The sequence below is a fragment of the Mytilus galloprovincialis genome, chromosome 9 (assembly GCF_965363235.1).
Source record: "Mytilus galloprovincialis chromosome 9, xbMytGall1.hap1.1, whole genome shotgun sequence".
In the NCBI taxonomy this organism is placed as follows: Eukaryota; Metazoa; Mollusca; class Bivalvia; order Mytilida; family Mytilidae; genus Mytilus; species Mytilus galloprovincialis.
In genome coordinates, this window is record NC_134846.1 from 91,690,206 (window position 1) to 91,702,427 (window position 12,222).

The 12,222-nt window shown below is 31.9% G+C and overlaps 1 protein-coding gene across 3 annotated transcripts in view; it reads right to left on the reverse strand.

Annotated features, from left to right (window-relative positions):
- Positions 1 to 12,222, reverse strand: part of LOC143046354 (caspase-3-like) — a 38,388-nt gene that overhangs the window by 9,210 nt on the left and 16,956 nt on the right. For all 3 annotated transcript variants that reach the window (XM_076219485.1, XM_076219484.1, XM_076219483.1), the window contains exon 2: positions 2,087 to 2,334. In XM_076219485.1, coding sequence (XP_076075600.1) covers positions 2,087 to 2,334 — 248 coding nt within the window. The remainder of the gene's footprint in view (positions 1 to 2,086; positions 2,335 to 12,222) is intronic.

Sequence of the window (12,222 nt, forward strand, 5' to 3'; positions counted from 1 at the left end):
TCTACTAAGGCATCCGGTGTTAATGACCATTGACAATAATGTGATTGCACTGTTCCAACTGTCGTTACGGTAGTAGTCACAACTTCGAGTGCGTGCCATATCAGTTGTCGTCAATTACACGTCAATATATGAAAATGATATAACTATTTTTATCATACATTTAGTAGTAAATACAGTAGTTTTGAATATTCGATAAATAGCCTGCTGTTTAATCCATATCGCGCAACTTTATCATACCCTTTATCACACCCTTTATCACACATCTACTAATTTATTTATTATTTTATTTTTTTTAAATTAACTCCGTTTTAGTTTATGCAAGCTTCTTCAGACCCCCCCCCCCTTCCCCCCTCAAAATGGGTTCTTAAGGGCATACGATATAGTTACAGGGAAGGTAATGTCGTTACTAACGTAAAATGTTATTTTCGCGACGTCAAACTGTGACATATCGGGATAAGATGCATTTTTCGACTGATTTTTATCATTCAAACTGATTTAATCTGAAAACGAGTGCATGGACCCCTATTTTTTAAAACGAAATTTTGTTTCATTTTATTGGGAGATTATGTGGACTAAATTTTATAAGACTGTAAATAGTTTTTTTTAATTTTGATAAATCTACAGCAAAAAATGACGTTTTTTCTCAATTCATGACCATTTGATAAATATGAGTTATTTCTGAATAAAAAATGCATAAATTTTTAGTATACTTATAAAATACAGAAATTACAAATTATTTTACAAAAAAACAATTTGTGTTTATCTTTTAAAACAAAAAAGTTATGTCTTTCTTTCGAAAGGGAAAATACGGCCACAAATCCGAATTTTGAGCAAATATACAAAATTTCGACTTCATTTAACTCAATAAGTAGCACATGAAGGTATATTTTTTTTATTACACATTTGATTCAATCAGACAAAAAATAGCCTATATGGAAATTTTCATCAAACTGTAAATATGGGATCAAAACTGTATCGTATGCCCTTAAACAGTCTTCATAAAACTTTGGTGACTTTTTTATGTCTAATGACGTTAGCTGCCTTTTGGATTGTATACATTTTTAGATTATACGTATCTGTGTTCTTGCATTTTATTTGTCAGGGAGCTTTTATAAGTCACTGGGTTTGAAAACCTATGTTCTTATATACATAGTTATTATATACAAGTTCATATACATATATATACTTTCCTTAAATTACATTGTTCGATATAGAGACACATCTATTCTCTATCACTAACTAAATTTAACTCTTCCAAATCTTAACATTCACAAACTTTTATCATTGTTAAGTCCGTCACTACTTTCATGACTTTCTCACGCATTATATCGTCATTCACTTCCAGATCACACAACTTTAGGAACAAAATATAAACAAACAGAAACATAAATTTTTGGAATGTGATGTCACAAACGTCGAATTTTTATATTTCTGACACACGAAATGCAACTATAAAAAGAACTCAATGAAATACTAGTACCATACAAAACACACAAAAAATACAATTAACAAAATATTTTTTAAACAACAACTCGCAAATTGTAAGGTAACCCAGGTGCTTCAGATGAGTAATTGAGCAGGTCTTTTAAAGCTTTTAAAACAAAACAAAAGTAAAACGGAAGTTAACCCAGGTGCTAGGGATCAGAAAGCAGTTCATATGTACTCTCCTGTTGAAATATATGATAAAGCGTATAAAACATGGCAAAATCCGTATCACATGCCGTATCACACTCGACCAATATCATCCCTCGGGCCTAAAGGCCCTCTGGCTGATATTAGTATCTCGGGATGATACGGCATATGATACGGATTTCTCCATGTATTATTCTCTATCTATATTACGTTCTACGGGATAATGCGCCATCACTGTCAACAAAATAAATATTACGTGTTCAGTAACAGAACAAAAAAATATAGCGGAACGCGAAGTTATTTAACAATGACAGCTTCTTTTCATACTACTAGTACTTGAAAAGCTCCTATATGAAGTCTACCTCATACGAAAACAACATCGGCAACAAAGGGGAGCAAAGCTGGTTCCCATAGTTTTAAATCTAACATATTGTTATTGTATTTACTTATTTACCTTCAACCATAATTTTTGTCATACTTGATGCAGTGGCGTCATCGTAACGTCTGACTTCGAATCCTAAATCTTGAAATCTTTCTTCTAGTCTCTCCGCATCTGCACCGGTACCCTCCCGACATCGCTGTCCAGTAGACGGATGGAAGTTTTTATTGTTAATTATAATGAACAAGCCTCGTTTAGGGTAATTGTAGTTGTAAGCATTAGGTTCTGAAGGCGCCCCTGGACGTAAAGATCTGCGTTCTCCACTAAAAAATAAAACAAGAGAGATAAATTTTTAAAAAATAACTGTATTAAATCTCTTACTATCATGTTGGTAGTTCTCTCACAAAGTTATACAAAGTCCACGTTATTGCTTAATGTGGCTTCCTTTACCTAATTGCTTCTTTAGTTCAAATTATTGTATTTTTTCTACACTTCCAAAGAGCTTATGTCAGTTTCACTCGACGTTGACAACAACATATGCTCACGCAAACTTTGGTAGTTCCATTTCCAAGTTGACGTAAAGATTTACTAAAACTACAGCGTAATAAATTATAAACCTGGTACCTTTTAAAAGCTATTATTTGTGTGTTTCTCTGTCCTATATCTTCTCCCATTCATTTGTATTGTAGTCTGTCATTTAATGTTGTTATTTTAATTTTATATTTAACATTGCCATAAAAGCGGGAGGTTTGGAAAAATGGCCATTGTTATATTATAGTTCGATTTTAGTGTTGTGTTTCTGTGTGTCGTAGTAATCCTCTTATATTTGATGTGTTTCCCTCAGTTTGTAACCCGGATTTGTTTTTTTTTCTCAATTAATTTATAAATTTCGAACAGCGTTATATTACTGTTGCCTTTATTTATATGTCTGCGTAACCCCGTCCAAAATTCTTATAGTAACTTTGATTAGACGATATGATGTATGTTTATCTAGAAAATGCCCGACTTTCATGTATTTATAGTTACCCGTTATCTAATATATGTTATACTAGGAAAGAAATAGTTATTCTGGTGTATAACGGTATGCGTAAAAATGAAATAAAGAGGATAAAAGGAATCACCAATAAAAATACTGCGGTTGGGTTTGACCAGTTTAAGATACAAATGTATCTTACTACCCTTAGCCTATTTTACCCTGTTTAGTTGACCAGTTTAAGATACAAATGAATCTTACTATCCTTAGCCTGTTTTACCCTGTTTAGTTGACCAGTTTAAGATACAAATGAATCTTACTATCCTTAGCCTATTTTACCCTGTTTAGTTGAAGTCGAATGCACTTACCACGTGCGGGATTTGAACTCTCAACCTCGTTGTTGATAAGCCATTGGTACGGTAGATGAATCGGCCACCAAAAGACCGAAATAGCGTGCTGAACAGATTTTCAAGTTGTTTGCGAACATAAATCTTTTAAAAGGTATCAGCTACTGAACATAATGTGAATTGGTTTTTTGGCACGTTTGCTGTGCCTTCTCGCCAAAACAATTCTGACTATATTTTACGATATCAATGTGCAATTGGATAACCTATAGATATTAACGTTACAATATGGACTTTTAAATCATGGCTTTCGTTATAGTAATCAATCGTCCTCTTTATTGTATTTTCGACTGATAAATCCAGACAATGATAATAATTCCGACTGAATATCGAATACATAGATATGCATATGTTAGGTTTGTTGGTGAAAAAATAATAAATAACATTTTTTTTTTGTCTTCCCAATGAACAGGAAGTACTCCAATACACGATCACATGACAGATATCCATTCGCCTCTTCGCGTTTCTTTCTTGTCTTGCGTCATTTCCCGAAGGAACGGAAATGCATTAACGGAAAATATTTGAAAATGATACGACTAACCAATTGTTCATGATTACTCCGTTATTCATCCAGGTTCTTAAACCAATTTGAAATATATATGCATAAATCATTCTTAAGCATACAGTTTAAAATTAATGAATCAAATACAAGGAACTCAGTCCAATTTAAAAACAAATATTGGGATTACACAACACACATGATATATGATATTTACAATAGATACTTTGCTTTTAAATGATTAGCCTACAGCAATCCACTTAAAGACAAACTACGGTAAACCCCAAAAGAAGCCGTGTGCAATATTAGCGTCGATATAGTACTAAACAATTAAATTCTATTGACAATATATCTTCATAGACGATGTGTGTCTTCTACATATATATATGCTCCAGAAGTAACGCAGTAGTTCCACCACTTTGACTAGAATTACACAGAAAAATATTATTGGCAAACAACCCTTCTGTTGGCAAGATATCTTGCTTTCTGTCAATAATAAAAACAATTATTTCATATCGGTTGAGAATAAGATTCTCTTATTGGATAACAAGGCGTCACATGACATTCATTATTCTTCAGTAATAAATTCCATCGGTCATTAACAGTTCAAAACGGACCAGGAAACCGGTCGTTAACGAACTTTTACATGATAATGACCGGTGGGGCGTGGTTTCCGTCTGATAATGACCGTTAGGGCGTGGTTTCCGTCTGATAATGACCGTTGGGTCGTGGTTTCTCTGTTAATGACCGGTGGGCGTGGTTTCTCTGTTTAGAGAGATGTACCTTTTATAAAACATGTTCCTATTTTTAATATTATATTTAAGTTATTGAATTGTTTATTATATGTTTTTGTTAATTATAAGATTAAAGAGAACTTGATTAAGTATTTAGATACTGAAAAATTGCACTAAAATGAATGGCAGTATTACTACCACTGGTCTTCACTCTTTGCCATAGAAATCGAACAACTACTCGAGTTCGCTTTAGGCATTTTGAATTTATGAGAATTTTCCAAAACATGGTTTCTCAATGAAATAAACATAATAGTTCTTGAAAAACTGGTCTTTATCGTGATACATGGACTGCCCGTAGGACAGTGGTATTGGCTGTGACAGCGATAATGACCTCGCCTTCGGCTCAGTCATTATCACTATCTTAGTCAATACCACTGTCCTGTGGGCAGTCCATATATCACGATAATGACCAGTTTTTCAAGAACTATTATATAAGTATTAATTTCACCAATCCTACAAGAGGCTAGTTTAGAGTCAGTCGTCAACACAAAATCAGTCAGAAGCCAACCTACAACCAGTTGGGGGAAGTTGTTGAACTATAAGACTTAGAACTAATTTTACTTCAAAAGTAAGTCTCGGTTATTGTATAGAAAAGTATATACTATGAAAATTAGAGCGAGGGGCTTTGCCCCAAGCTCTTATTTTCATAGTATATACCTTTCTATACAATATCCAATTTAGCACATATTTACAACTTGAGTAATCCTGTAATTAGTCTATTGATATGTTTTGGCTGACTGGATGTAGCTCATTTACGTAGTTTTGTAAATCTACTCACTATAATATCATTGTAAAAATGGGATTTCAAAGGCCCTTGACTTTAGAATGTAAAGAAGGTAGCTGCTGGTGTAAGTATGTTTATTGATATGAACGAAGCGTTGTTTTACTATACATGTACTTATTTACATGGTAAGATGACAAAATGAATTGACCAAGAGCAGACAATTCTTAAATTGCAGTGAAAGCTTTACATTCTTGAAAACATTTTTTTAATTTCACATAAAACCTAAAACTATCTTAATACAAACAGTTGGATCCCCCTCCCACATCTTTGGTTGAAACACCTTTTAGAAATGGCTGAATCTGCCCCTGGTATGTACCCATAGGTAGTCTAGTGGATAGTTTATATTCATGAAATATTTGTCACTGGACATTAGGCAACCAATTATCGACCAATTTATGACTAAATATATCAAATTGCTTTATTAATAATTTCCCTTCAAAAGATTCATGGTTGACTCTTTTTGTGTACAAAGTAATTGCATGGAAGATAAAGGATTACACATTTTAGATTGAGTTGTACTTTAATCAAGGTATAAAGCACCATTATTATTACTCTTTATTTAAATGAAAGAAACTTTTTTAATTGTCAAAACAAAATTTAGATCAAAAGATTGATTATTAGGATGTTAAAAATCTTTTTGAAAACTAATTACAAACTATTTAGTTAAATTTGGAACACATCATTTATTTCAAAATAGCCAGTAGCAATTTTTGTTCTAATATCTTGATTACAATACAATGAAATCTTACCCTTGTGGTCATTCATGCGTAGTTACTTAGTACACGGAAAAAGTATGTACTATGAAAATTAGAAGGCAAATTCAAGCAATTTGATTGGACGAGAAGTTGTAAGTATGTGCTAAACTAACATATAACATCTTTGGGCAAATTTTAGAACATACTCACCCCTTCTCGTCCAATGAAAAGTCAGTTTTTTGCCCTCTAATTTTCATAGTACATGGTTTTCCATGCACTATGAAATGCTATACATGAATAACTTTTCATTGTCAGTTAATTATGAAAGTGAACTCTTAATATCTGAACTAACGAAGTTTACAATCACCTAAGGCATTTTCCTTGGGAAAATAGCCTACTGATTATAGATGAAAGAGCAAAGATTAAAATAAAAACATTTAGAATTTTGCAAAATTTATATACCTTACAATTGAGGGATGTATTTTCTTTTTGTAGGATTTAATAATGTCCCCAATGAAAAAATGTCCACTGGACACATTTTCATAGTAAAAACTGTCCATGGACAATATTTACTTATTCAAATGTGTCCTGGACATAATTTCCTATGAAAATATGTCCTCGGGTATGAAAAAGTGTCCATGAACATGGACATGATTCACTACCATTATATTGTCCAAAGGGGGGGGGCATTTTTTCACAGGACATTGTCTCCGTTAGGGCATTTTTTTATATGATTAAAGTATTAAATGATGTCCATTGCCTTGTTAATACTGGCCGCAATTTAACTTTTAATTGTGAACTTTTAACTAATTGTTGCTTTGACATAGAGTTGTCTCATTGGCACTCATACCATCCTTATCTTCATATTTATATCTTTAAATATAATTATAAACATGTATTTATAATTCAAACTCAAATAAGTAACAGAAGCTGTACAGTATTATTTTCCTTGAAGGACACAATTTAATAACATTCACTACAAAAATTTGTTCTGTAGATGGACCATATTTCATCACTGTTGTTGTAAAATGCTGTCAACTTAGGAGACAATATTTCATGGCAATGGACATTATTTATTTGCAATTGCCTTCTTCTCTGACATAATAAATGTAGTAATTAAAGTCCTTCAGATTTAATTTTACACTTCCTTCTTATTGTTATCTTTAATTGTCATTACCATTTGCTGGAAATTTCTTAGAACTTAAATTCACTATATTTATTTCCATCCATTATTTGTTTGTTTACATTCGTATATCAATCAATTTCACATCAATCCTTCATAAAATTCAAGTATAATAAAACTTTTTAATGACCTTTGTATTACTTCCCTTGGAGGACACAATTTAATAGCAACTACAATGAGAATTTGTCCTGTGGGTGAACACTATTTCATATCTTTTGCAGTAAAAATCTGTTTATTTGAGGGACACTATTCCATGGCAATGGAAATTATTAAATACCAAAATTCTATGAAAAACTGTCCTCATGGACACTTTTTCACAGGACACTATTATGACTTACAATATAAGTATTAAAGTTTACCTGAAGCAGAAGAAAAACAATTTATCCTTCACAAACTATGTCAGTGCTATTTCATTTCATCCATTGAAATGGTCATTACCTATGTTTTATATTTAGTTCATAGTAAAAAGTTGACTTTTATTTAGGTTTGAATATAACAATGGGAAAGGATAGTTTTGTAAGGTCACTCGAAAGTGTGAATATGTTCTTAATTGGTCAGACAATTATACTTCATGTTTAATGAAGATTTAAGCCCTCGGCGTCGCCTTGGGCTTTAATCTTCATAAAACATGACCAAGTATTGTCTCACCAATAAATAAAGCATTTACCAAATTGAATCATAAATTATGTTGACTTCAGTTGCACATTAATTGTGTTATTGGCTTAAGTTTAAACACAATTTATTGTTCAAAATGACAGATGGGTCAGACACAAGTTTTACAACTTAGTAACGTGTCTCCAAGGTTATTGGGTTAAAGTCTGTCTCTGATAAATATTTCAATGTTCTTGTCTGACATTGATGACTTGGTTTGTCTTACCAAATATAAAACAACATATATGACAATATATCAACCTCAGGGAGAGACAAATGTATCGATACACATTAAATGTGTCTACAGATTTGTTATCTCAGTGGAATTCCAGAGGGATATTGTCCTCGCGTTACAGGATTAATAGAATGAATTATCTTATTGTTTTTACACGAACTATAGTAATGACTTTCTGAAACCAGAAGTGACAATTACACCTCTATATCTGAGTTATGGTCAGATAGAAAGTAACATTTCAGTAACATGCTCACCAGTAATTTTGTTGAGTTCTGATATCATTTTTATGTATCAAGTATAAACATCCTATGGCTAAAATTTGTAAAATTCTGGCTTAGAATTCGTATGATCAACGTACAAATACCATATTTAAAGGATTCTTCTTTTAAATTAAAGACCCGTATGCTCAATGTTCTATACTTATCATAATGATTTTACTTTAAGATCAACTACTAACCCGTATGCTTAATGTACTAATACTTTACTTAAGGCTTCTACATTAGGCTTAAAGACCCGTATGCTCAATGTACTATACTTAACATAATGATTTTACTTTAAGATCAACTACTAACCGTATGCTTAATGTACTAATACTTTACTTAAGGCTTCTACATTAGGCTTAAAGACCCGTAATGTTCAATGTACAAATACCTTAAATATGTCTTCTACATTAGTTAGGCTTAAAGATCTGCATGCTCAATGTACCAATACCTTATGCGAGGATTCTACATAAGACTTAAAAGATGTTCAATGCACAAATACCTAATGTATATAAGGATACTACGTTAGGCCTAATGATCCATATATTGTCAACGTATACCTATCATACACAGATATGCGTCAGGTAAGTTGCACTGTATCTACCAATCAAATGTAGCTACATGTAGGTTACGAAATGTCAGAACTCAGCAGTAAATATCTGATTAAAACTAATGACATGGTAACAAGAATGTCAAAACTGAAGTACATGAAGGAAAATCTATCCGAATAATCAGAATATGAGCAGTGCAAAAAGGGTGACTCAGACTAGATAATGATATAAACGTATAGTAAATTAACCGATCGTTAAATGAGCTGAATTGTACACTTTGGAAATTAATGCTTTGGATTGGTAATATTGAAAATAAATATTCTGCCTAACAAAAGGCACAGAACTGAACAAAACTGAAATATGTTTTCGCGAATAATTAGGCCCGTAACAGATACAGTGGACCGAAGAAAAGAATATCCCATTCGCTCCCATCCCCTCTTGCATCTGAAAATCAAATGACCGTGCTCTTGGTTGATTTGTATTTCGGATTCATTATAAAATATAAACATAAAATAACTACGGTTTGCTTCAAATTGTTTCCCTTTTTTGGTGGTTTGTGGGAGTATACTGTTTCGACAATCGAGGGTGTGATGGCGTAATTACAAATATAAAGTATAATAGTATATACATAGTACTGTTTTGGACGCTTTTATGCAAAACTATTTTGTTTCTCCATCAAAGTTGTATGTCCCAAACACCCCCTATATCTACTAACCGATTTACAATAAGCAACATCAGCATTAGTATAATTTTGGACAAGGAATATCCTGATTATAACAAAACCGTTGAATTTTGGACAATGAATATCCTGATTATAACAAACCGTTGAATGCAATCTCTTATAAATTCTTGTAACGTTTTCCACCACGTTGGATTTCCACATGTTTTTTCAAATAACGCCGTGATTATATTGGTACCAAGTCCTCTCTTACAACAAGAGATTATTAAGAAAGTTAAAGTGGCTTTTCTTGTGAAACGTGTCAATTAGGAGCTGTTTGCACTGTAATATCCGTAACGAGTTTATTATTAAATTTATGAACAGTGGAACGACCTGGTAAATTAACCCTGATCATTTTTTTTCTTCTCACAGAATTTTTAAATGTTTTCTTGACATAAATCGTAATTATGCTTACGCACACAGATTTATTGGTTGATTACTGTTTCTTACCGCCCAGATGCAGATATTGAAGTTTGTTTGGAACGATAAAGATTGGATGCATTAAAATGATGATTTTTTTCAAGTTATGATTTGAGATAAAAAATATTGTTTCTTTATAATAACTCAATATTTGGTTCGACAACTTATATGTTGTCATCACTGATATTACTTTAATAGAAAAACAGGAATAATCAAATGATGTGTTTATTTATTAGATAGATCTTATAACAGAAGAGCGATTTCGAAAATTCCCAAACCATTTTTTTCTTTTAATTTATGAAAACATTATGTATCATTACATGCCATAAAAGATAATCTAATAACACATTGTATCTTATCATAAACAAATATCGCATCATGTATTTCTCAAAACATCAAAAAGTTCCGAATGACAAATTGAACAAGCATTCTGTAAGTATTGCATGGTAATACATAGTCCCCCTACCGGTTAAAAGTTCATTGTTATGGAACGAAATTCTAACATGATCTATTACTTGTCATGGTGGTTTTTTTTACTACATAAAATAACAAACATACCAGGAAATTCTTCTGGAAAAGAAAAGGAAAAAAAATCCAAAATGTCATTTATCTAAATACAATGTCTTTTACAAATCTTTAAAAAGAAAAATTATTTCCCTTTGAACGGAAATCAAGTAATTAATAAGTATTTCATCAAAAAATTCAATTCTAGGGAAAGGGCTTGGACTGAACAAGGAGAAAAGCTAAAATCATGAAAATCGAACTTGACCTGTAACTTGTCATGATAAAACAATACACAAAATACCTAAACAAATATCTTCAAGCATGAAGAACACAAGTCTGGAAAACTGATTTGACGGACTGACGGATGGACAGACAGACAGACTGCAAACCTACAGTCCCCTTCGACTTCGTCGGTAGGGGACTAAAAAAACAAAAAGATCTAGAGTTTAGCATAGTGTTAAAAAAATATCATTTGTAACATTTCTTTTTCAAAATTTTGAAGATTTTTTCAATATATTTACACGCAAACCGTGCATATTTTTTTTTACAGAAACAAACGATAGTCTATACATCTATAGTATTTTATACTTTTAATTATGATCTTATTTTACATGATTTAAAAAAAAACAACAGTAAATACAGGTGAGCGACAAAAGCTCACCTCCTGAGAGCCTCTAATTTTGTTGTTGGTGTATCATAAAATAAAATCGGATGATATAAGGTCATTGCAATGTCTTAATTACAATATAAATTCCTAATTTCCATTATTGATTTTCAATTTTTCAAAGCAGCTAATGTCATTATGTTTAATAAGATTTCCTTATTTTTTTTTTCAAAAGTTCGACAAAAGTGAATTATACATGCATCTAATTTAAATCTGTGAACCGGTGAAATTATACCAGTGAAATTTTACTAGTAACGAATTATTGAGAAATAAAGAAATAGTTGGTATGATAATTCGATTTTGGCTTTACGGGAGTCTCAGTTAAATCAATTATTCAAAGGTGAAAACAATAGATGAACTGGCACGACGTTATACAAATCAGTGCTTAGATGGTTTCATGGCATGGAAACAATATATAAGTCAATTTGTAAACAATCCGTACTTTCGTTTCTGTTTTGTTCAGATCTCAAATTAGTTATTGAATAAGAAGAGAGCTAATTGTGAGAAATGTCTAACAGTACACAAGACATCAGACTGATAAATTACATCATGTTTGTCGTATCAATAGGTGTAATTCAGTATCACTGGAGTTTTGTTTAAAAAAATAAACTGTGGAAAAATTGATTATTGCAGGTGATTATCTGTAATACACATTGGTTTTTCAATCAGTTTGGTTTTTTCTCCGTTTTTTTTCGTCTTTTTCGCTTTTTTAAGTGTTATCTCATGCAGCCAAACCAATAAATAGTGGGCATGTCATCTAACAAGATCACATTAGTCCGATTCCGGGGAGATCACTCTTTCTATTTATTTCTAAATACTACGTATTTAGCGGAAACACAACAACCACCAATTTTCAAGTATATGGTTTGACTCGGC